This window comes from Manacus candei, unplaced genomic scaffold (genome assembly GCF_025592945.1).
Source record: "Manacus candei isolate 608988 ecotype Guabito, Panama unplaced genomic scaffold, ASM2559294v1 h1tg000109l, whole genome shotgun sequence".
Taxonomy (NCBI): Eukaryota; Metazoa; Chordata; class Aves; order Passeriformes; family Pipridae; genus Manacus; species Manacus candei.
In genome coordinates, this window is record NW_026138157.1 from 2930623 (window position 1) to 2957371 (window position 26749).

Genomic DNA, 26749 nt, shown 5'->3' on the forward strand with positions numbered 1-26749 from the left:
CATATTTTCTCTGACCTGCCCAGAAAAGTGAGCATTTTCAATTCCTTAGTGCCATACATTTGTCTGTAAAGAATGCAACCTTGCCTGCAACCTTGGCAGCTCAGTAACAAATAATCACTTTAAATAAATATCTAATATACTGTAGAATAAATATAATGAATTAGTCATTGCTCCTTACCATAATGTAGCAGCATTCCTGAAAGCCAGGCTCTATTAGCATTTTGAAGAGGTATTGAGACAAGGATGGGTGTCCTGGGGATTACTGCAGTGGGAAGCAAAGATGAGACAGTGGTACGTTATGAAGTGCAATCAGGATGCTGCCACAGCCTCTGCATACACCCCTACACACTGCTGCAGTTTTGTTTGTAATTTGACAAAGAATTACCTAATAAATTAGCTAAACATTTGGCTCTTTTCCTCTATTTGCTTGTAAAGATGCACATTCGTAAATAAACTTGTGAGTTCAGTGAGTCTTTAAGTGAATAGCTCCTTTGGATACTCATTTTACACTTAAACCAAAATAAAATAGTTATGCAAGGAAGCAAAACTAAAAATGTAATATGTATTAAATGGTGCTCTCAAGCAATGATCAGTACCAAATCCTGCACTTCAAGGATTATGTCATGAACTGGTATTCAAGGATACAGTTTTATTATTAAGTGAAAAGTCTTTCATTATTCTTACTTGTTCTTTTCATCTTGCCAGTTCACTGTTTTTATGACAGTTTCTGCCCATGGGTGTAAGTGAGTGTGAGCAGGGGATATCCACAGCTTGGCTCTTAACTGGCACATAAACTCACACAGCTCTGAAGCTCCATAAACAGGCACAACTACAAATATGTCATCTGCCATAATACCATGAAGATCTGCAGAGCGAAAACTAACAGACAGTAATGCTTAAAATCAGGAAGTACTGTATAAAATACCCAGTAATACCTGCAAATCTAAACCATATTTTGCTTTTTTATGAGCCAACTGATAAAATAATTTATGCATATGGTGTACAGAGAAGTACTGTAAATAGAGCAGCTGTTAACTTTGAGAGTTACAGCAGAAAAAAAAGTTTGATTTCCACCACAACATTTCTTATTCTTGTTTTCTCGACATTGTTGGATATGCCCCTGGCCCAGACATACCTACCACCACATACATTTCTATTAAAGACTCAAGCTCAGAGGTCCTTCAGTTCAAACACTGTGCCTTGCTCAGATAAGACCATGACACACCTTGAGAAGTGAACTTATACCATATTCAAGGCATACTGGTTCTCTATTTTATTATAACCTAGAGATGTATTAATTATATATTAAATCATCTTTGCATAACAGTAGAAGCATTTACTTATATGGCAAATGCCAGCATTTGCTAATAACAGAAATTTAAACTACCATATATCACAACAACCCCAGTTATCAAAGCAGTCAAGTGAGATATGGTAGCCATACATTTTTACAGAACTCACAGATGTATGGAGTGATTGAGGTTTGAAGGGACATTTGGATGTCATCTAGTTCAAACCTCCTGCTCAAACACCTAGAGCAGGTCGTCCAGGAGTCTGTCCAGATAGTTTTTAAATATTTCCAAGGATGGAAGCTCTACAACCTCTCTAGGAAACCTTTTTCAGTGCTCAATCACCGTCATAGTAAAAGAGTTTTAAAGTGCCACTTATATTGTGCCCGTTGCTTCTTTTCCTGTCACTGGGCACCACTGAAAAGAGCCTGGCTCTGTCCTCTTTGTAACCTCCCTTCAGATATTCATCCACATTTCATGAGATCCCACCCAAGCCTTGTCATCTCCAGACTAAACAGTCCCAGCTCTCTCAGTCATTCCTTATAACAGAGATGTTCCAAACCCTTAATCATCTTCTTGGCCATTTCTTAGACTCTCTCTCCAGTATGTCCATAACTTGTACTGAGGATCCTGAACTGGACACAGTTCTCCAGGTATGACTAAAGCAGTGGAGAGAGGAAGGATCACCTCCCTTTACTTGCTGGCAACACTTCTTCTAATGCAGCCCAGGGTTACCTTTGGCCTTCTTTGCAGCAAGGAGACAAGTTGATGGTTCATGTTCAACTTGGTTTCCACCAGGACCTCCCGATCCTTTTCTGAAAAGCTGCAATGTGTGACGGGTGGCCCCCAGTATACATGGGTGCATGGGGTTGTTCCTCCTGCAGTGCAGGATTTGATACTTCTTGTTGCACTTCATAAAGTTCCTGTCAGCCCATTTCTCTGGGCTTTCGAGGTCCCTGTGGAGTACAGCTCAACCCTCTGCTGTACTAACCACTCCTCCCCATTTTATGTCATCTGCAACTGCTCTGTTTTGTCCTTCATAAGATGATTTCAATGAGGTTATAAAATACCATTATAAAATACACAGACTTAGTTTTGAAAGTATATCCCCATAGCACTTGTTTGCTGACTACGATCCACAGAACAACAGTAAATCCACTGCAGTTGCTTAGCATATACCTTAAAGAATGTGCAATGAAAAGATCATGACTGCTGGTCTGTGAGAAAAGTACTGAGTTAACAGCGTTACACTGCTCCAAAGAAGTGGGAAATTTCTCCTATGGAAGTGTTGTGTTCCTCCTAGACAAGCAGAGTAATAAAGAAAAAAGGGAGAAAAGTTCTACCTCCGTTCCTCATCCAAAAACATTGCTGTAATCCTCTCTCCAGGCATTCAGGATAGGATAGCAGTGTCTCTTTGGTGGTATTTGTAACAGAAAAAGTCTCTCTCTCTCTGTCTGTCATTTGGGCATTAATTAATAGGAGAGATTTCCAAAGGAGTAGGGCTGGCCCCTAATGCCTTGATAGTCACTACTACCATTACATTATTGTCACTGTAGCATTGAAATTCTACCAATTGAAATGTTCCTTACAGGAATATCAAGAACAGATTTACTTTGTCACATTTGAAAAGGCTGACATTTCCACAGACCCGCCCTTCTCATTTGCAAATTTGAGACTGATTTCAAAAGGTCTATCTCAGAGCTCCCACAGCACAGCAGAGATGACAGTAACCAGCTAAGTCTTGACTATAGGCTGACACTGCTTTATGGTAGGACACTGTAGTGGGTTTCTGTAGCTGGGTTTTGGTAGCGGGGGGGTACAGGGGTGGCTCCTGTTAGAAGCTGCTGGAAGCATCCCCTGTCCCTGGAGCCAATGCCAGCCGGCTCCAGGACAGGCTTCAAGGCCAAGCCAATCAGGAGTAACAGTAACACCTCTGTGACAACGTATTTAAGGACAGAGGGTTGTGGTGCAGAAAGAATTCCAGCCAGGGAAGAGCAGAGTGAGAACATGGGAACAACAAAGCAGACTCCAACGTCAGAGCAGAAGGAGGGGCAGGAGGTGCTCCAGACACGGGGAGCTGTGGCCCCTGCAGCCCATGGTGCAGACCATGGGGGAGCTGTGGCCCCTACAGCCTGTGGTGCAGACCATGGGGGAGCAGCTGTGCCCCTGCAGCCCATGCAGGACCATCGGGGTGCAGAGACGCCCCTGCAGCCCATGGAGGAGCCCTTGCTGGAGCAGGTGGATGCATGAAGGAGGCTGTGACCCCGTGGGAGGCCCAAGATGGAGCAGGGTCCTGCCAGGGACCTGCAGCCCATGGAGAGGGAAGCCCACACTGGAGCAGGTTTTTCTTGGGTAGGACTTGTGGCCCCTGTGGGGGACCCACATCAGTACAGCTCATTCATGAAGGACTGCACCCCATGGAGGAGTGACCCACGGGACAGCAGTCTGGGAAGAACTCCTGCCCGAGGGATGGACTCACGCTGGAGAGGTCCATCAAGAACTGTCTCCCATGGGAGGGACCCCACGGGAGCAGGGGAAGGACTCCTCTCTCTGAGCAGTAGCAGAAACAACAACTGACTGCAACCCACATTCCCTGTCCCCCTGCACCACTGGGGGGAGGAGGGAGAACATGGAAGGAAGGAGGGGGGGGGGAAGTGTTTTTAAGATTATTTCTCATTCTTTGGCTCTTATCCTGTTAGTAATAAATTTAAGTACTGTCCCCACTTTGAGTCTGTTTTGCCTGTGAAGGTAATCAGTAAGTGACTTCTCCCAGCTGTTATCTCAGCTCATGAATCCCTAGCTGTTTTCTTTTCTCTCCTCTGTCCAGTTGCAGAGGGAGAGTGAGAGAGTGGCTTTAGTGGATACCTGGCATCCATCCAGGGTTAACCCACTAAAGACACCCTCCAGGTGCTGGAAAGCAATGAAGGGAACTGCAACTTTACCAGAGAGACAGCCAACTTCTAGGCTGCTCCATTTCTTCTGAAGGACTAGAGTAGGAACCTTTGTGGATCCACAAGATCTTGCAAGAAAAGCAGATATTTTCATCCAGCTTTTGTTACTTTTCAAAATACACTTATCTATTATTTCATGCTGTATCAACCTCCCAGAATTCTTTTTACCCCACTTATATTACAGATTACAGATATAGGGACTACATGGCACCAAACACTTTTGAAAGTGACACCTTATATTTTTATGGACATGTAAATATATGAGGGATGTTGTCACTGTGACAGATACAAATTATAAAAAAAACCCCCAAGGTTCTAGACAGAGATTATTATCACACAGTTGCTTTGTGAAGAACAGATATTCAATTCCTTCTTCAGATCTGAGAAAGCAGCACTGACACCCATATAAATCCAGGCTAGAAGCAAGGGCTCTGAGCCCTTGGTCCCCCCAACATCAGTATCAATGCTGTGACTGCTGTAGTCACCCAGCAGCACAAATTTGATCTGACTCAGACGTGGGCACATGATTGCAGTTCTCTTGTGTTAGTCAGACACTACAGAGCTGTATTCTTGTTTGCTGGCTTTGTGTCAAGGGAGGAGGCAGGGGCAAGATGCACTGAGCTGACTCAACAAAGATTTCTGAACAAGGACCCACCAGCAGCTCAGCCCATGCAGTCTATAGCTATGGTATTTTGGAGTGGACTTCAGAAACCCTCAGCCCAGCTGCAAGCTGTTGGCATATCAATAACACCATTGACTTAATTCGCTACTGAGTTTTGAGATATAGGTTGTTAGCACCTGCAGAGTAGAAAACTGTGCCAAAAGGAGACTGGAGGGGTCATCAGCCTTATGGAAGAGCAGGAGGACTGAGCATCTGTAAGCTACCAAAAATAGAGGGATCTGCCAAGAGTGGTTACAAGTAAAATAAGCATTTTTATTTGTAACTCACAATCATAGCATTGATATTATGATTCTCATGCTCCTTTCATGCCTCTCTGAGAGCTATATCTGACGCTGAAAATATGATTGTTCAACTGCAACTGGAGGGTTCATAGTTGCAGTCCTCATAACCAGCAATCCTTTTAATGCAGTGATCTAGCACTGCCATACTGTCTCTTCCAGATGCACTATTTTCCCCTAAGTGTGTCAGGATCAAGCGTCTGTCCTCTTGTTGGCACCACTGGACCACAATAACATCTGGCTGAAGCCCTGAGCCTTCAAAGATGGACACACAGTGTGTGGTCAATATGATAAAGGCTTTTAGTGTTCTGTCCACCCTTAGGCTACCTCCTTTTGTTACAGTGAAACAGACTCTTTGCTCATGTCAAAAACACTAATTTCAAGAGAAAGATGCGAACATATACTGGTGGAGAAGACTGGGACTGGCCTTTCTTTCTCATTCCTCCTCCACCACAGCATTGCTAAAATGTTTATTACTTTGGTGTCCACCTGCTGACCTATAATAGTATAAATTTGGACTAAGCCGAATTTTACAGTTCAACAAATACAGAATGTTTTTTAAAGTCACACTTGGCCAGATGCAACGTCTGGAAAACATCAGTCCAAAATTTATCATAACTGAAATAAAACGAAAGCATAATTTAGCCAGATTCAACATTACTCAATGCAGTGGAAAGTACTGCTACCAAAGCCTGAATCTGCTGCCCTTTTATGAATTGCTCTCTGCTGAAGACTATAAATTCTTGATCAGATGTTCTTTCCTGAACTGTAAAATAGATCAAGTCAAGTTCAATCTAGCTAAGCAAGAGCAACATTTACTGAAATCAGAGAGATTTAGAGCAACAGGGTTCTACAAATCAGCTGTCCTAGCACTCACAACTTGTCATACAAGAGCTGATAAAATCTTCAGTACAAACGGTTATTTGGAAGATTAAATCCTTACCCTGTGGACATGGATCCTTCAAAAGCACTAAATTACTCAGAAAATTGAGGGGACACATTTTTCGCAGGTACTTATGTAGTCACTTGTCTACCTCATTACACAGCTAAATACCTTTGAAAATGTAATCTTCAGTCATACTCTCAAAGGAGATAGATTTTTAGAGGTGCACAGATGGCCAGGAGGTTTACAAGGTGCCTAGTTGTTTAGTTCACAGTAAAGTGGATGAGAGTTAAGGGTCTCATATAAAACCACGTTAACCTGCCTAAGAAACACAGCCCCTAAATCATGTGTCTTGTTAAAATCAGTAAGGTTGGACCTCTTGCAAGCTCTCAAAGCTACTCTTTGGCTTTCCATGAGGTAGTGCCCAGGCAGCCAGCAGGAGTGCCTGATCACTGGAAACAAGGAGGGGAGAGGTGTCAAGCCTGAACCAGCCTCCAGACAGAGCTGGACTGTCAGAACGGAGGTCTGGCAACAGCAGGGAACAGACAGTCCATAAAAAAACTGACATTAAAATAGGCCAGTCCAGACCTTCACAGAGACACTTCAATCGTATCTGCACTGTTTTAAGCAAGCCGTGGGTTTGCTTAGACCATTTGAGAAGGTGTTTTTCTTTAAATAGCAACCTAGGATGAGAGCTGCCACTTCCAATTTAATCACCGTTCTTTAATACAGCCTCATGCTTTGCAGCTGGATAATTAACCTTGATATTCATTTGGACTTCAAAACACACAATTCCCATTGCTGTCAATTAGCTGACAATGTCGAGTATGTGTTGATAGAAGATTTTTGTGTGACCCTGGCAATATGGCATTTGGGAAATTTCAGTCCTTCACAACTAACTCTAACAATTTTTAGAATGGGGAGTGACATTCACAGAATCTCAGAATGGTTGAGGTTCTAAGGGACCATTGGAGGTCAATTAGTCCAACTACCCCACTCAAGGAGAGTTCCCTGGAGCACTTTATTCAGGATTGTATCCAGGCAGATTTTTATCATCTCCTGGGAAGGTGACTCCTCAACCTCTCTGGGCACCCTGTTCCAGTGCCCGGCCACCCTCACGGTAAAGAATTTCTTCCTCATGTTCAGGTGAACTTCCTATGTACCAGTTTCTGCCCTTTACCTCTTGTCCAATTGCTCAGCACCACTGAGATTCATGAATTCGTCACTGGATTGAGTTCATAAAACAAAAGAGATGTACATTAGGGTTTACCCTACTTTCTGTTCTTACAACAGTGAAGCTTTCTAAAAGATCCTCCAGAAAATCTTCAAACCTTCTTGTTATCCTGGTCTTGTACAGCTCTGAGCAAATGGAAGATGCCTCTGTCTCAGAGCATTCAGAAACTACCATACTTTTTAACACTAAGATACAGCTGGAGGCAGGGTTATAAATGATTGTTACACAACAATCTTTGATACATGAGGCCATACAATAAACACTGCAGTATGAAAATGGGACAAAATATGAGAAGGGCCAGCGGCACTTTTTTCCCCCACTGATTTCTTTGCATTTATGATACAGAGTTACAGCTTATTGGTAACAAGATTAAATTAGTGGGCAGAAGGAAGTTTGGATCAGACTGTTTTCCTGATATCCCACTGTGGGTCGCGTTCTGCTAATAAGTGTTAACCCGGCAATCAGGCAAACATTCACCTTGAGAAATGAACAACCTTAATCAGGGCTCTTAAAGCAGCCAGAAAAGGCAACAGCTAAATTGAACTTGGCTCAAATGCAACTGTTTTTCTTTTAAATATTGTTCTTCCTCTCCTATGAGAATGGGAGATAATAGCATAAGTGAAACATTCTGGTACCAAATGTCACGAGCACCTGCAGTCCCTTCCAGGTTAGAAACTGTGTCTTGCAACTAAGAAGGAATAGCTGATGCTCAATTGAATGCTTTTGCAGAGGTTAACTACAGCCTTTTGTGAAGGTTCCTAATGTAAGCCAAATTTGACCTCCATATTTTCAAAGGACTTTACCTCATCTGCTAAGTAAAAATAGCAAAAAAAACCTGAGGGGAAAAAAAAAGGGAAAAAAAAAAAGAAATATCAGTCTGTTGTGCTTTCCCCTGGATTGGAGAATGACATCAACCTTTGAGTCTTTATCTGAAATAGTCTGACAGTATCAAAAACACTTACTATTCCATTTTCTACACAGGGTCAACATTACGAAGAGGAAAAACGGGCTTTGAGCCATGAAATAATTGCACTCAATAATCACTTAATAGAAGCCAAGGTGACAATAGATAAGTTGTCAGAAGACAATGTAAGTATTTAATTATGGATATATCTTGAGACTATATTTAGAAATAAATTAGGTCTTGCACGTCCCATGAAATTATAGAATAATTTGTTATTGTTTATGTAGTGTAACGTGTCACCTCAACAGTTAAAATTTCTTTGTTTGTTCCCATCATTTTGTAATTCAACTCTCCTTATGCAATGAAGTTGTGGTGAGACTTTTGACATTTTTTCCTTATGTAACCTGAAACTGATGAAAAAAATACTCTAAGAAACGGGAATATTCCCACATTGATTTTGCCATCAGTACAGCAAATTGGTGCAAGTACATGCTCAGAGCTGTTGCAGGGGTACATGTATGGAGTGAGAACTCCTCATAAGGCTTTTAGGCACAGTGTGAAGCCCTACATTTCCTGCAGTTCCTCTGATCTTTTGGTCTTTGCTCACCAAAATGGGATGCCCAGCACAAGTGAGCTCTATTAGCAGAAGGTAGGATTGACCCAACTTGGTCACTCAGATCATTGCACAGAGGAGGAGGAGGCAGGTTTTCCCCAGCAGTCATTAACGTGGAACAATTTATCTATCTCTATGTGGAACAAAACAGGGAACAACTAGCAATTTTCACTCTGCATCTCATTAAACACAGTTGAAAACTGGCATGCGTACTGCAGCTGGCAACAAAGCTCATTAAATCCTTCCAGGAACAAACCTACAAAGACAGCAAAGAAAGGAAGATTGTAGGCATTTAGTTCATTATTGTGGCATTCCCTCAACACTTAATAAAAAATTCATCTACAGAAGACATGTTTCTTTTAGCACTTATTTTTTCAGTATCTTACGTTCAATCTTCCCATATTTCATCTGAACTCTAAATCACAGCAGGGAGCATTTGATCCCATTAAAATGCCTGTTGGTATGAATTGTGCCTATGCAATTAACAACTTTCCAATGGAAATGGAGTTCATAATCTGACCCTTTACTTTTACAAAAGTTGAGTTGAAAGAATAGATATTACATAGCTCTAACAGCTGTAACCAACGGAGCATGGTAAATGTAATGGGCTACATTTAGGTTTTAGAAGCACAGGTATACATCCAGACTAACGCAGCTGCAATCAGTGGAGATATTTCAAAGTTAAAATAGGGGTGGGAAAAAATTGTCAAACTCTCCCTGTAAGTATGCATGCATTTACACTACTTTATGGAGTCAGGTTTGAACCCACATTTGAAGTGTTTTCAGTTTTCATAGTTTCACTCTGAGCATTACAGTATGGTCCAGAGGCCCCAAATAACAGTACAACTTCTTCAGACTTGAGGTGAGTTTGCAGACAAAATTCTGCCCTTGCAGGACTCAAGGAAATGGCATGAATCTGAGTCAGAGGAGGTTTAAGTTGGATATCAGGAAAAGGTTTTTCACCCAGAGGGTGGTTGGGCACTGGAACAGGCTCCCCAGGGAAGTGGTGACAGCACTGAGCCCGACAGAGTTCAAGAAGCATTTGGACAACACTCCCGGGCACACAGTGTGGCTCTTGTGGATAGTTCTGCGCAGGGTAATAATAAAACTAATAAAAGTAAAGGTTAAATTCCAAATTTTAAAGAAACGAACTATGAAACAAACCACTAGTATTATACCTAATAAGTAGAGACAGTGGTAAACTGAAGAATCCAGCATGGAGAGAACATGTTTTTGTCTTGGCAATCTTTCTTCCTTCAATTACATTTCCCCTCATTCTTCTGACAGAAATGTAAAATGACGCTTTTGATGCAAAAACATGTTTTAAATTATTGGAAACACTTTTGGCATTAATTTCTGCTTATTGTTCTAGTTGCCACAGATATGGCTAGTTTCCATTCAGGCAAACATTAAAGAAGAGAAAGTCACTCCAGTCACATGGCTTGGCCCAGCACACTGAGAACAAAGTACACGTGGCACATGTAACTCACATGTAATTTTTCTGTAGTAATTTTTAAAGCTGCTAAAAATAAAGTGTCAGAAATGCTTTTTGTACTCTCCATGACAACCACTTCACAGAAACAGGAACACAGCTTTTAAAGAAAGGACTAGATTTTGGAGTGATACCATTTTTGTGTGCCTAGTAATGCCATATAGGACTTGCAGTACCTACACGTTGTACAGCAGTATATTTTGGGTTTCACGTGCATGTAACATGTCAAAATCACACGCACACGCAACAGACTTTGCTTCCAAATTGAATTATTGGGTTCTTACAGGAATGAAAATAGTGTGTACTAATATAAAATTTAAGACCCGCATAAATTAATATGTCTCCCCAGTTTGTTTCAGGGAGAAGTGGCATGTATAAAAGCTCACACAGACACAGAAAAAAATTCACAAACCAAGAGCATCTAAAGGCCCTTGAATATGAAGATATAATGAACTAATGATTGTAGGAAAACTATCCACATCTTTCATGGGCTCACAGGAACATCTTGTTTCATCTGTTATTACAGAACACCTTAAAACAGTATTTCTAAACAGAGGGAATTTCCTTTTCATAGAATATTTCTTTATCAGCTTTTTAAAAAATACATGGACCTGTAAAAATTGGCAGGCAATAAAACTGTAACATTAAGACCAGAGAAAATCCAAATCATTTCAGTATTCAACACCTTTTTTCTATAAGCATGTTCTAATTTTTACAGATTAACACAGCCTAGTGCCCATAATACCTTTATGCTTTGTATATCTCATCTCTGCCCGCCTACAAATTCAACTTCTGAAACCAATTCTGTTTTTAATGCAACTACATAAGGAAAAACAACATACAACTCTTACCTTCAGGGACTCAAAGGTACTGGTTGAAGGATACAGTTACACATTCATGTGTGCTAAATTAAATTGGGTGAAGGGCAAATCTGTGTACTGAATTTTCCCATTAAATACACTGTGGGAGCCATTCAATAAGGAGATTGTATAAGCAGCTTTCTTAAATTCTCTCCTTCTCTGTGTGGAATTCTCATGGTAATTTCTTGCCCAGTGAAAGTATTCTGTTCTGGATCATCAAATATTTGCAGTGAGATTTAATATATTTCTATAGCTGCATTCTGCAAGATATTAAAGGAGTCAGGAACCAGAAAGAAAATATCATAAGGAGACAGAGGTTCCCTTCTTAAAAAAACAACATAATGTATATTTCTGTAATGAATTCTCCCACAGTCTCATAAAATTATTTTATCACTTTCTACAGTAGTATTTTAGTGCTGATCTTGATAACACTCAGCAGAAATTGTCTGTTCTTGAATTTTCTTTTTTGTTTAAAAGATCACGTTTCTTTTAGCCTTCACAGTACCATGCACGTTAACAGTAAAAAGTCCACTTCCTAATGGTAAGTATCCATGTTCTGAAATGCAGACAGCTGTTCTGTTGTAACAGTTCTCAAAAAAATTTTATTCTTACCAATTTTATCAGCCCTCACCGAGCAAAGGGGCAAATATCTCTGGATCATGCAAGAAACACATCTTAATGTATTTAAAAGTTTAAGTATGCTCCAAATTTGCTCAAAGTCAATTTTTAAAAGATTTTTCAGACATGGGACAAAGGCTGAAAGCCACAAGCTCTTTGCGAACTTTAAATAAGAGGTTATTTTTTGGTTTTTTTCCTAGGAGCTCTATAGGAAGGACTGCAATTTAGCTGCTCAGTTGCTCCAGTGCAGCAAGAATTACGACAGGGCACATAAACTCTCAGAGGTAATGTGACCGAACTTCTTCAATATTCAAAGAAATAAATATTGTATGGAAAACAGGTTATTTTGCATGTATCAGTTCCAGAACTTGTTTGCCCTTAAAGTTTTTATCTCCCCACCCCCTGCCTTTAAACCACAGGAGGGCCCGAGCACCTGCTACTGTTCTGTGCAGCCTAGGGAAGTGCTGACAAAATCACAGCCAGTGATGGTACTTGAAGATACTCTCTTCCCCAAAACCCCTCCTATCCAGTGGAATGGGCCTGCACTGATTGCCTGAAAAACAAAGGTTTTAGAAAAACCAAAGAGCTGCAAACTCTAGAATGCAAAATGCTGGGGAGAAGCAGTGGGGTGAGAGTAGGGAAATGACAAGCTACAGGCGTCAGAGATTCTGATATAATCAATTTTCCTCCTGAAGCTATTTTCCAGTCCAGCTAGTTTCCAAACCTGAATTTTAAAATGGACTGACAGAACAAATAGCTTTTTCTAAAGAAACCAGATCACTGAATGATTGATTTCCAAGGTGTAAACTCTAATTAATAATCCTTGCTTCCAAGGAAACTAGGTTTGAGAAACAGGTTCCTTAAAGGGAAGGTAAATATTATCTTAGTGAACAAGACTGTCTTTAGGGATACAGGCCCTACACAAACCTTCCTTACATATATTGTTTCAGTGAAGGTCACAGGGAATAGCCCTTCCTTCATCAGTCCCATCAAGTCAACATTCCCCCAAATGGTCTCTCTTTTGCAATTGTCCAATAGAATAATGCAAAATTAAATGTGGAATGTATAAACCATTTCTACGTCAGTTGATGGCTTCAGTGCACTAAACAACCCTGGTAAATAAAGATGGAGCAACATTCCTCTGTTAAATGGGCAATGATTTTCTGGAACGGAGACAGAACTTCCATATTAACCATTATCTTGCTTATTTTTTCCTATTACCTGACTTTCCTTAGCAAGAATTATCATCACTAACATTACTAACATTACTAACATTAGTAACATTACTAACATCTGAAAGCATCCTATCTGTTAGCAGTAATTAGGACCTTAAAAGTTCTTAGTGGTTCACTTGCAGAGAACTATCACAAATGTGGGATCTCCCCAGAATTTCCCAGACTGTCAAACACTCAATTAAATGGGCAATCTCCACTCATAAGTCCAACTATTTTTAATTTAGCAAGTGTGAATGCACTGTCACAGCCAATAAATTCCTTACAAATGCAAATATTGCCTGATAAAGTATTGTATGTTATCCAGAAACCTAAACTGTAGTACAGTATAGTAATGTGACAGCAATATCATTTTAGTAATTCTAGTTTCCAGTGGAATACCCAGAAAACAATGTTCTTCTTAACACATTCCATAATCTTAATAATGTATCTAAAATAGATCAAAGAGTAATGCTACAGGATACTGTAGCTGCCTCATACAGCATTTTCACATTAAATTAACTGTATTTCTTTTCCTCATTTCTGTGGCAATTTACACCAGGCCTATTTTACAACCTGTTTATTCAATCTCTGTTGCATCTGTACTTACTGTGACTAATACTGCTGTCTGCCAGCAGACTGGCAATATCATATTCTTTATTTCCAATGGAAGACATATGAGCTAATTAGCAACATAATGATTAATCCAAAATATCCTGGAAGGTTCTGATCATTGAAAAAGCACCCTATTTCACTACATGCCATGTTTGGAATACACTGAGTTTGGAGGATTAAACCAGTTTTAAAAACTTCTCAGTGAAGCTAAAAGAGGAACTCCATTTCTTATACAATGTGAGACCGGGACAAGAAGCAGGCACTGCAAATTTCCTTTGCCAAAAGTAAAGTGAAAGGGGACAGCTTCAGTTATTTGTAGGGTTTTCTCCTCTAGAGAAACAAAGTTAAGGAGGGAGTGAGGTCATAAGGTTAGCCACTATTTATTTTGTAAAGAGGAATTTGATTTCTAGTTATAAAAAGAAAGTGCAGAGTAAATCAGAGTTCAGCCAAGCACTCACGGAATAAATTCCTAAGTGGCATAAATCAACACATATATCAAAGGAGCTATCATAATCACAAACTCAAAACTTATTCCAAACATGAGTTTTTCTGATTTCCAGCAAGAAATCTGAGACACAACCATCACACAGCTCTGTCTCATATTGCTGTCAGATCATTGATAGAGATCAGAAATGAGCAAGGAAGATAGAATTTGACTGGAAAGCATGTGTAGTGATACTTCAGTAGACCTTACCTACCAGACTTTTGGATTGCATCAAGGAATGTGGTCTCTAACTCTTTTGGTCCACATGACAGAATGGCAGGTGGAACCACCCACAGAGTTGATCCTGACTTTCTCAAAAAAACTATGTGATTTCTGATGCATAACAGACATTGATTAATTCTGTCATGGAAATCATAAATTCATGTAAGAACATGTTGAGCCTTATGTGGATGGTTGATCTGACAAGCAGTGTCCAACTGATGGGGCAAGGAAGCTGGTTTGATTTGCTTCTTCCCAGCACAAGAACACTCCTGTCACAGCAGCCAGTACCACTTTAAGTGTCAGTGAAGTCAGCTTTTCCACCTCTTCAAACAGCATTGTTTATCAAATGTGAAGCCGGAGAGCAGGAGCCAATTTGGCACTGAATTGGAGGCAAGATGAGCTTGAGGAAAGGCAAAAGAAGAACTGAAAATTCTGATCTCATCCTCCTCTTTCTTCACCCCCCTAGAAACCTTTGCACACCCACACTCCAACTGCAAATCTCACCCAGGCAGACAGTCTGGAAGTATTGCTCTATGTTTTAATTCCCTACCTGCCTTTTTAAGATTGTTGTTTACTACGTACTTTACATCAGTAAAGTAAACCTGGCAGTGCTGGGTTAATGGTTGGACTCAATGAGCTTAGAGGCCTTTTCTATGATTCTGTGATCATTCCTATCCAACCTGAATTAACTTGGAAGGAAGCTTTTCAGTTTCACAGTGTTGTCCATGAGGGAAAGCAAATGAATATTTCCAAATATCAGGTAGATAAATGAAAGTCATTCAATTACATATGATTCCAAAAATGTACAAAGACTGTGGCCCTCACATTAGCAGAAGAACCATGTATAGTGAGTTATGCCATGTCATAAACAGCACTCAACTCACACCAGTATTGATATGTACCCTTTTCTCCTTTCTCTTTTGTCATCTCTTTGTGTTATAGTTGCCATCTGACTTTCAGGAAAGAGTCAGCATCCATCTGGAAAAACATGGGTGCAGCCTTTCTGTCCCCTTGTGCCACACTTCTTACGCAGACACCATACCCACTTGCGTCATTGCCAAAGTACTGGAAAAACCAGACCCAAACAGCTTGTCTTCACACTTGTCAAGCCCTTCTACAAGGGATCTCAATTTTCAGGACTCTGCCGGAAAAGTCGGACAAAGGCCACAGTACAAGTCCGATATCTACTGCAGCGACACAGCCCTTTACTGCCCCGAGGAGAGGAGGAGGGAGAGGAGGCCAAGTGTGGACACGCAAGTGAAAGACGTGGGGTTCCTGCGGTCCCAGAACTCCACGGACAGCACTGTCGAGGAAGATGGATTCCATTCCAGCTTCTCTCATGAAGCCTTCCCAGAGTACATTACCTCTCTGCCAACCTCCAGCTCCTATTCCAGCTTCAGCGTCACCTCCGAGGAGAAGGAGAACGCCCAAGCCAACACTCTGACAGCCTCTCAGCAAGCAATCTACATGAGCAATCGAGACGAACTGTTTGAAAGAAAGTCCCCTGCAGGTTATGAGCACCAGGGAAGCCCCAGGTTTGCCAAGCCCAAACCTGCACAGCACATGGAGCTTGCGGATGACAACGAGAACTCACCCACTTTTACCAGAACTCTGCCTCCATATGCAAATGAGCCTTTCCATTTCTCAGCCATAACACCACAGCAGGCGTTAGCAAATCAGAAAATGAGGAACGAGTGCAGGAGCACCCACCTTTCAGAAGAAGACTTGCCTGGGCGATGGAGGCAGTTGAGCGTGGAGGACATTGGTGCATACTCTTACAGGAACGCTGGCAGGCTGTCGCCCTGCAGTTTTTCAGAGCAGTACTACAGCAGCCCTATTAAGAAGGGGGACAGCCGAACAAGCCCCATCTACGCTAGTTACAAAGCAGATAGCTGCTCCGAGGGAGATGATATCTGCCAAAGCAGACTTGTGGATTCTTGCTTCCTGAGAACAGACAGTGGTCTGAATATTGACATCAGCACTAGCTGTAAACAGGACAAATTGCCCACTTACAAAACTAAAGAATCAAGAGACCAAAAAAATGAAAGGATCACTGTCCAGTTATGCAGTAGCAAAAACATCGAAAACAGCCCGGTATTGAAAAGAGAATACGTGGATGTGAGCCCCAACAGCTCGGCAGAGTCGCTCAATCAGAGTTCAGTGGAGGCTTCAGAAATCCACCAGTCTTCCATGGATCAAGGAAGCCATTCGGGTATTCACAGCAAACAGCAGCAGTTTCAACGGACTGGGAGCACTGGTTTGAGTCGGAAGGACAGCCTTACAAAAGCACAATTATATGGAACCCTTCTGAACTAGGCATCTTCCAAAACGGCAATAAGACAACAAACAAAAGGAAGCAAAGAGCATTTGATACTTCTAGTGAACAATAAGGTTCTAAGAAACAGGATTATTATAAAGTATATATTCATAATGGTACTATATGTTTAAAACAAAATCTCTTCAAAAACGTTATACAGCACTTTTCACTTAACATCCTTTCCACATGGGAGATCGTCCCCTCCCCTCTTTTATAAACCTGAAATATTTTTATAATCAAAATGGTATTTATTAGACTATCTTAAGCTATTTGAGCAGAATTCTTTTCCCTTCAAGCAGGTTTCTTATTTATTTTTGTGCATGAGGCCATCTGTGCCTAAATTCTTGGAGAAAAAGGGTAAAATCATGATGGCGGCGATAAAAAAATAAATCCACCTGATAAAATACCATAAAATGTCATGTGAAATCAAAACAAACAGGAATGGTGAATTTGAAGAAGTATATTTTTTAACAAGAACGGAATTGTATCTTAAGTTATTTCATAAAAATGTATTTATGAGTGACTAATGTATGCACAAAGTGATACTAATATTTTGTTCTTTTAATCCACTGTGTTTCTGCTTTCCTATTTTTCCTTGTATACTACCTCAAAAGTAATTGAGGGTTTCTTTGTCACATTTTCTGTAGGCTTGCATTTATATTGTCTAAAATGCATGCAGTGTCATAATTAATACTGTATTTTGCATAACTTAATAAAAGACACCAGTGGATCTATTTTGGGGTTATTTTTTCCCTTCATTAAAATAGACCCTGGACAATAGAACATGGAATTTCTTGGAATGGCACCAGTCCAGCAGAAGTTAATGACTAAAGCTCCTGAATTAGATTGCTTTCTAAAGAAGTCTCTTTTTCTCTGTAAGCTCTAGAAATCTGGTTCACAGTCCATGGCCTCTGGGCGTGGAAGGATGACTTCTCATGAGCCTGTTGAAAGTAAGCAATGAAAAAAAATTGTTTATCCACAGGCTTGAATTCACTAGACAGGGTTCTGTGCACTGAAAGAAAACTGAAAACTACTGGGAAACCAGTGATGTGAACTCCTCCTCCAGTACTCACATACTTGACACAATCTTTTAGGTCTTTAGGACTGTTACATCTCACAGTTGCCTTTTCCTCATATGTAGCTTGGTATTTCTAACCTATTGTTCTAAAGCCTAAGGAAAGTCTGGCCTTCTGTAGCCTATGAGAATTTTACCCCTAAATCTAAGAAGCTGTGGTTTTACCTGTACTTTGTGCATTTCCTCCACCGATTTTTCTGTTTCTCCCCGTTTCATCAGTATGGAGTGTACAACTTGGAGAAGGGAAAGAGCAAAACGAGAAGAGGAGAAAAACAAAAAGGAGAGAAAGGGAGATGCTGTGGATTTTCTTCCTGGTTTCAGTATTGCTGTTTGGTAAGAGGCAGAATAAGGCAATAAATATTTAGTAATTCTTTTAAGTCACATTCAGGAAACACATATCGTAAACTTAATATACTGACTCTTGACAGCTTATGTATGGGATAAGTCCTTGCTTAGTGAAGTATGTGGTAGTAATCAGTAAGATTGCTGTGGAAATCTAAACTAGTTCCTTATAAAGCTAAAATAATGATTTATCATTCAATAGCTATTAAGAAAATATACATTTTCTGCTGATTCTCTGCAAGCAGTTACCTGGCAATTAACTATGAACCAGGACTACAGAACTGCTCATTTCCTACATAAGTATCTTCGATCATGGAGCCATGGATTCAATGCGTCTGGCACGAGCAACTCCCATTGCTCTCCGTATTCATCTTGTGTAATATAAAAATTTGACCATTACTGATGTGTGCAAGTACTTGCTGTGCTGTTTGGAAGATCACGCATCAAGTCCCTACAGTTCCTCTGAGATCTGTAGCAGCGCCATGGAGAACAATAGTAGCTAATAATATCACACAGGTAAGGCACAACATAACTCTAAAGTGACGCTCATTTCAGTACAAAAGTTGTTACACATCTTGTGCTTTTCCGTCCCCATACTTGCTCACAGTGAGTGTGAGTGGTAGGGCATGCCAAAAATAATTCCATGAAGTCGATAAAAAACACATAGAATAAAGTTTCCAAAGGCTAACTGCTTCTTGCGGCAGGATGTGACCTGCAGTAAACAGGCTTGGAGATACAGAAGAACTGTTATTTCCCATTCAAAACACTAAGACAGAAAATAGGTGTGAAAAAACTTCACTGTTGACTCATTCAGGTATATAAAATTTAGACAATCCCTAAGGCAAGACATTCATTTCTCTGGTCAATGAATACAAGGATTTGTATGCAAGAGGTGAAAATTAACTGTTATCTCACCTAAAAAAATATATAAGCTATGGAACAGTAAATTGTGTCATTTATGAACTGGAACACAGTGTCAGACTAATCCTTTTATAATACAGTTCATTAGCTGACCTAAAGTGCTATTTTGGTAATTACAGAAAATTACATTTCTGCTAGATGTTATATATCTGATTATTTAATATCCTGTTCTATTATATCCTTTCATACTACTGCAGTTTCAGAGTCTGCTTCTGTGCTTCACTTGACTCTTCTTCTCAGTTTAGGTGCACTAATATGTAGACTAAAAACAGCCTTTTCAGCCAATTAGTAATGGGGTTTTTTTTAAAGAAGCCTGTAACTTTGTAACATTTTTCTGTAATGAATTCTGTTACAGAACAATATCTAACCCTGAAATTAATTACAACTGAATCAAAATGGTTATAAAAATTCTTCAGCTTTAATGTATTGATTTTAATTTCTCCTTAATTAGAAAAACTGACAGTAAGTTTGCTAATTTTCTATGAACATGAGAAAAAAGGTTTTATAACTCACCTGAATTTTCTCAGATTTACAGATCTACCTCTATCTCGCATTGGCCTTTTTAGCCACCAGCACACTTGTAGCAAATGTGGGTAGAATCCTTCCCTAATCTTCGTTTGCGAAGCCTAGTCGTGATGATGATGACAGATCTACCTATGGTTTGGTTTAATTTTTCTAAATAAAAATAACTTTGAAAGATTATAATAAAGGATTTATTCCTCGAGTTTTGGGGTTAATTTTGTCACATTCAATTTAGATTTATTGAGACAACCACAGAGAGAGATTTGAGTCTGACTCTACTCTTACGTTCATTTAATGACAAGTGACTCCAGAAATGCAAAACAACAGATCTTCAGCCAACGTGCCACAGACCCCTCCACTCCAGTGGCTGAGAATTTGCCATGAAATACCTTTTCCCAAGGACATGAATATCCAATTTTCTCTTAAGCATTATAAGAATGCCAAGGCATCTCCATGTTGCCAAAAACACCTCATTTTTCCAAGTGACATCAAATTCTGCATGCAGAGTTTGTAGGTAACTGTGGTAGGAATTTTGCTTTGATTAATTATTTCATTTGCCACGAATAAGAAGAGAAAGGGTGAGAAAAAGAAGTGGCAAGTCTCCAGCAATGCAGTGAAGCAGAAGATGAAAAATGTCATTTTAATGAATGAAAACCGAAAGCAGAGTGTATATGATACAGAACACTGATCGGGGGAAAAACAAAGAGGGTTGAAAGAGATCAGAGGGAAGCATCTCAAATCATGTATTAAAACAAACAAGAATAAAAAATGCTACCAAGGATATGGAATACAATTCACCAGGAATAACAGTGCAAAAGTATTATGAAATGCATATTTTTAGATATTTTCTCGCTCCAAATTAAGCTTAAAAAAAGGTGCAAAATCTCAATAGTTATGAATAACGCATGTTACTTTCTTTTAAACTTTTTAGAAGTCTAGAAATAGCTAAAATTTCTAGGTTTAAATCATGACAAACCATAATATAGGTAATTTTCAATTCAACAGTTTCTAACTTCTTCACCCAAACTAGGAAATTAATCAAACTAATTCTTTCCCCTTCCAGCACTTTTAATTAAAAAGAATTTTCACTCCATAATCTATCATAGAGCGTGATTATACAGCTACTTATATTAATTTCCCCTTGTTTAATTTTAAAGTACTAATTGTCATCCTTTGGACATCTATATAAACCTTTTATCCCCCACTCGTATTTAAAACCTTGTAATCCTTACAGACTATTATTATATATCTCCTTGAATATTGTTTTAATTGTGCAGATGTAGTCTTCTCAATTTTTTCTTGGAAGACACTCCCTTCAGGACACTGTTTTCAACTCCTCTCCAAGAAATACCCTCCTCACCTTTCTTCTGCTGAACACCATAATATTTTTTATTATCAACACTGAGTTTTTTAAAACACTGTATAAAAATGCAGTACAAGGAAAGGAGGGGACTATGCAGATTGGACCAACTGCATGTGTGAGGCTCCCAGCACTGAAATTCTCAAGTCATGGGAACCCCACCTGAAGTGTTGCATGCAGGTCTGGGGCTCCCAGCATAAAAAGGGTATGGACCTGTTGGAGTGAGTCCAGAAAAGGCCACAAAGATGCTCAGAGGACTCGAGCACCTCTCCTGTGAAGACAGGTACAGAGAGCTGGGTTTGTTCAATCTGGAGAAGAGAAGGCTCCAAGGAGACCTTATAGCACCTTCCAGTACCTAAAGGGGCTACAAGAGAGTTGGAGAGGGGCTATTTAAAGGGCATGTAGTGATAGGACAAGGGGAATGGCTTCAAACTCATAGTAAGTTTAGATTAGATATTGGGAAGAAATTGTTTACTGTGAGGGTGGTGAGGCACTTTAACAGGTTACCCAGAGAAGCTGTGGATGCCCCATCCCTGGAAGTGTTCAAGGTCAGGCTGGATGGGGCCCTGAGCAACCTGGTCTAGTGGAAGGTGTCCCTGCCCATAGCAAGTGGGTTGAAACCAGATGATCCCTGAGGTCCCTTCCAACCCCAACCATCCTATGGTTCTGTGAAGGCCTGCACAGAGTTTCAGTTGCAAGTTTGTTAGGCTGTAATCTTTCTCCAAAAATCAGTAGATCTAAGGTTCCTTAGCACCAGGTTTTCTAAAGCTGTAACTCCCACAGAGCAGTTCCATTTCCAGCCTTAGAGATCTATGTCACTTTTTAGAACTTTTGACAGCACCTTTGTTCTAACAACAGTCCTTGGCGTAAGCAGCAGCTCCTAATGACCATCAGCCAGCCATGCTGATCTACATGAATTAAATCATGGCATGTTGTCTACATAGTCTACATTATCAGAAGTTTTTCATTGTTTTCCCAATATTTCCTCCATGTCCATTTTAAAAACTTCATTGTTATAAAACCACTCTAGCAATTAAGTCATTTTGTAACAGCTTGTCCTTCAGTCCAGCTCTTCTCACATTATTTTCTCTTTGGTATTTTTTTTTTTGTATCAGCAAAGATATTTTAGGAATTGAGAGTTTTTGTTTAGCTGCAGCTAAAAAGAATAGTTTGAATATTCATAAGAATAGTTTGAATATTCATGCCATGACAGGTTTTGCTGCTAGTGCAGTGGATGCACTTCCACTGATGTTCAGTCTTGCTCTTTTCACTCTCTACTTTTACACTTCTGTTCTCCAGAAAGATACACCTCTTTTTTCCCCCTCTCACTTGAAAAAACTTCAATTGCAATTCTCCACTTTCAGTGCAAGATCTTTTATAACACTTGGATCCAAGGGCTGTATCTGTAAAGATACAATTGTCACTTCTTGGTCTATCTAAATTCCTCCATACATGCTTTCTAAATTAATTAATACATGCTTGAGGAGAAACTTGACTTCAGGATTATGTACTTATGTGCTCTGCATGAACAAATTTCTATAGGATGGGATCAGGGAGTATGTGACATTATCTGTAGATTCTCTATGATAATTTGCCTAAGTAGGCAAATATACTCTAACCCTTTACAATAGTACTTAAGTGTATATATATTCTGTTTCTAGTGAACATCTACTGACCATTTCCATGCCAAGCCACTCTGATGTTGAGTTTTAACTACAAAGGCCCATGTCATGGTTTAACCAGAGCCAGCAACTAAGCACCATGCAGCTACTTTCTCACCATCCCCACAGTGGGATGGGAAGAGGAATGCTGGGGGGAAAAAAAACGGTAAAACCTGTGGGTTGAGATAAGAACAGTTTAAGAATTGAAATAAAATAAAATATAATAACAGTATTAAAAAATAATAATAATTGTAATGAAAAGGAAGAAAACAAAAAGAGAGAAATAAGACCCAAGAAAGACAAGTGATGCACAACACAGCTGCTCACCACCTGCTAACTGATGCTCAGTCCATCCAACAGTAGTGATAATCCCCTCTCAGGCAACTCCCCCCCAGTTCATGTACTGAGGATGACTCCTATGGCATAAAAAAACCCTTTAGCCAGTTCTGGTCACCTGTCCTGGTCATGCTCCTCCCAGCTTCTCATGCAGCTCCTCACAGACAGAGCACAGGAACTGAAAAGTCCTGGATTTAGAGTGATCATTACCTAGCCACAACCAAAACACAGTGTGTTATCAGCATTATTCTCATATTAAATCCAAAACACAGCACTGTACCCACTACCAGGAAAAAAACTAACTTTTACTCCAGACAAAACCAAGATAATTGCTAACCTCTTAATTGTCTCAAAAGAGTTAAAATTACATTTCCCCAGAGTAAAGAAATTTTATTAAACAGGTCTTCAATTTAGGTTTCAAAGTGCAAAGAAATTTCTTAAGGTTTTAACTTATAAAGTCTTCCTTTCTAAAGTAACTTCTCCTGTAAAACGTCTTCAAGTACTCACAAAGCCAAATCCCCACAAACCTCTGATTAGTAGAAGAGAGCAGATAAGAATTTCAGAATCACCAGGGAAACAGGATCTTAAAGCTATCTTTACTGCCACATAACACTAGGTCAAATTTTCCTAAAGCCTTGAAAAGTGTGAGTTAAATTGCAGCTAGCTGTAGAGGTGAGAGCCCCAGAGAGATCCAGGAGAGTCCAGTTGCAACAGAGGAACACAGAAGGCTCACTTAGTGACTATCCATCAGTGGTCTCCAGAAAGCTTTCTCACCCCACAAGATCTCCTTAGACACTAGCTTGGTGTCTAAGGCGCCACTTTGAAAAGCCTGACTCTGTCCTCCTGATAACCTCTTCACAGGTTTTGGAAGGCTGCTGTTCTGAGCTCCCTTAGCTTTCTCTTCCCCACCCATGCTGCAGAGAAGTGTGCTCTGCTTTCTGCCACATGGGAGCTCCTCAAGGATGTTGTTGGCCCCACATCCCACATCTGTAGGAAGTGGCAAGGTCCCTTCCACTCCTCCTTGCTGAGGCAAGGAAAATCCCTACAGACAGTTACTACATCCCAGAGCAGGGAGAACATCTTCATCTGCAAGGGTCAAAGCAAGATGCACTGATACAAGGTGCAACCATTGGAAAACATCCCTGATAGGAGTTAAATGCCATCTCAACAACACACCTATCACCAGTAAATACACATAAATACTCTAACTGTGATTATTCAGAGAAATTCTAATTTTTGAAGTCAGCTCTAATGAATTAATGTTTAAATTTATCCATCCATCTAGTTTTTTACTCTGTGATTTATGAGTCAGAGCAGACATACATATGAGCTGCAGAGCCACAGCTAGCAATGTCACTACACCTAGCTGAGCAATGACAGCTCTATGATTCAGAAGAAGAGAAACAGCAGCAAGTCCCAGATAAATTAAATTTGTAATGTCAGTGTCACCCAGCGTCCTTTCCCACTCCAGGTCTTCACATGTGAAGTTGTGAAACAGACTGCAAGGAATAAAAGGTATCCTCAGCATATAAGGGTTATAAATTTCACTGGGCTCCCACTCAAGCCCTCATTTAGCTCTTTTGTTACAGTAGAAATCCTCTTAGTCTGGACACCAGTTGTATAGGGTGGCATAAAGAGGAAGACCTACACTGACAGTCCAGGCAGCATGGAACCTTTCACCTCAAGAAAGGTACTGTGCCACCGACCTGAGGAGATGGGGACAGCATAAACAGCACTTCTAAATTATAAACTATGAGTGTTGGCTCTGATGGGATTATTTTTGGCAGGGAGGTAAATCCGGGTTTATGGTTCATTTGACTTTAATTTGACAATTTATTTCAATGGACCTTCAGCACTTCACAGTCTTTATCTTCCACAAATGAGGGAAATGCTCTTATCCCCAAAGCCCTGAGAGTTACACTAAGATGACATGCCTAATCCCAGAGAGATAGTAAGGAGTTAGCTATTTTAGTTTCAGCAGATTTTAAGGCTCTTGGCCTTGTGCTTACGTTATAACTTGAGAAATGGATAAAGAATGAAAGCTCAAGTTCTCAAGCTCAGTCTTAGCACAGGAACTGAATCATCATTTTCTGATTCATCCCCACTTACCTGTGCTTTCAGAGTCCACAATAGCCTGAAGGTGAGGGAGGCAAGACCTGACAGTGGAAGAAAGAAAATTCAAAAATTAATCTGTACATCCAAACTATTAAAATGCCAAATCATTTCTAAGACAGTAGTGCTCATGTACAATAAAACTGGTTTTTTCCATATTTTGCACAGAGAACACAAACGATGAAGCTACCCAAGGAAAATATGTAACTGAGCTGAGAACTTGCCTCTTGCTGTTTTGGACCAGCTTGGATTTTCCTGACAAGCTGCAGGATAGATAAGGGAATGGAGGCAGAGCAAGAATGATGGCTCTGTAAGCACAAAATGTAGCAAAACATTCCAGTTACAACATTTACTGTGTTCCCCTGATCTTTAGGGTACATTATCAAAAAGTCCCAGGAAAAGGCTTTTAGCAACACAGACTATTTTCTGTCATTCTTATTTTGGTTTTTTTCCCCACCTCTTTTTAAAGAGAAAAAAAAAATGTTTTGCAAGCTGCAATGATATGGGCTTTTTTGCTAGAGCTGTCAGTCCTGCCTACAATGACCTGACTTATGTCAGTAGGGAAAAACAATCCTGAAACTAAATCAGTTTAACAGAAGAACATTTGCTGCTCAAGGTCTAATTGAAAAGAATGTCAGTAAACAGCTCATTACTGAGATTTCAGAGCCCAGAAAGTCAAGGTGTGGGAACACAACAAATACACTGAAGTCACACTTTTGCAAAGACCCCAAACAAGTATTTTATTTAAAATAGGTTTGAACTGCCTTTTACTTTTCTTTCATTCTCCATTGATGGTGAAGATGAAATGCACTTTTTGGCACTCTAGATGACACCAATTAAACTTGATTTCCTGCCTGAGCTCCTCATAACTCCACTTGTCTACGACTTCTAAGACTGTTTTGTTTTGAGCTTTAAATTTCTGCTTTGCTTAGAGAGAAAGTGTTGTTCCCACTCAAACAACCTAACTTTCAACTCATGAAAATAGACAGACTATTTCCAAGCCCTACCAAATAGGTAATTTGTCCAACATTTGTATTTTATCTTTGTAAAAAGTTAGGATAATTCTTCTAACTTTTTATCCTTTAAGCTTATGAAGGATGAATTGTCTCTTATTACTTGATTATACAGTACTTGACATAATAGTCTCTTGATTGTAATTGCATAGGCCATGTATATTGCATTACCAAATATCCTATTTTCTTATCCTTAGCCTTTTTTCCCTTTGGATGTGAAACCTAACATTTCCTATTCACAGGTCAGTCCCTGGGCTACAATAGTTCACCACACACCCATGCATGCCTCACACATTGGATAAAGAGAAATGAAGGGGACTATTTGAACTACCAGTATTTGCAGAAAGTCCATTACTCTGGGCTCTCCCTTTTCCCTTGCTAGGCCTTTCTCCTTACACAGCTTCTTAAACTGAAACAGCAAAAGTCTCAGCATACAGCATTCAGGAATTATTACAGATCAGCTGAGCTCCACCTCTTTTTTCTACAGGAACCAACACTGCATGATCACATTTCTTAACACTCTGCAGTTTATACATGCTTGCAAGCCAAAGCTATTTATGAATCCACACAAAAAGATCTATTCAAAAAAGGCGCCACCCTGACCACAAACTACCTTGGCACATCTGCACATTCTTCAGTTAGTGCCATCCATACTAGCTAGACATTTATACTTTGGAATTGCTTTGGTTATTTTTGTATTCTTCTTCTGAGTGGATAATGCTTCACATAACTGTTGAAACAAACAGCTCTTACT

General features: G+C 39.9%; 2 protein-coding genes across 9 annotated transcripts in view; one reads left to right on the forward strand and one right to left on the reverse strand.

Annotated features, from left to right (window-relative positions):
• The window catches only part of BEGAIN (brain enriched guanylate kinase associated), a 160970-nt gene extending 143813 nt beyond the window's left edge, over positions 1–17157 (forward strand). For all 6 annotated transcript variants that reach the window (XM_051769571.1, XM_051769573.1, XM_051769568.1 and 3 more), the window contains 3 exons: positions 8299–8406; positions 12005–12088; positions 15279–17157. In XM_051769571.1, the coding sequence (XP_051625531.1) occupies positions 8299–8406; positions 12005–12088; positions 15279–16652 (1566 nt within the window). In that variant the 3' untranslated portion in view covers positions 16653–17157. The remainder of the gene's footprint in view (positions 1–8298; positions 8407–12004; positions 12089–15278) is intronic.
• WDR25 (WD repeat domain 25) overlaps positions 207–26749 on the reverse strand; it is a 104676-nt gene continuing 78133 nt past the window's right edge. For 2 of the 3 annotated variants that reach the window (XM_051769582.1, XM_051769579.1), the window contains 2 exons: positions 24980–25026; positions 17516–17594 (listed from right to left, as the gene is read on the reverse strand). In XM_051769582.1, the coding sequence (XP_051625542.1) occupies positions 24988–25026 (39 nt within the window). In that variant the 3' untranslated portion in view covers positions 17516–17594; positions 24980–24987. Of the gene's footprint in view, positions 263–17515; positions 17595–24979; positions 25027–26749 lie in introns of those variants that run through there. The other variant, XM_051769583.1, reaches the window with a different exon arrangement.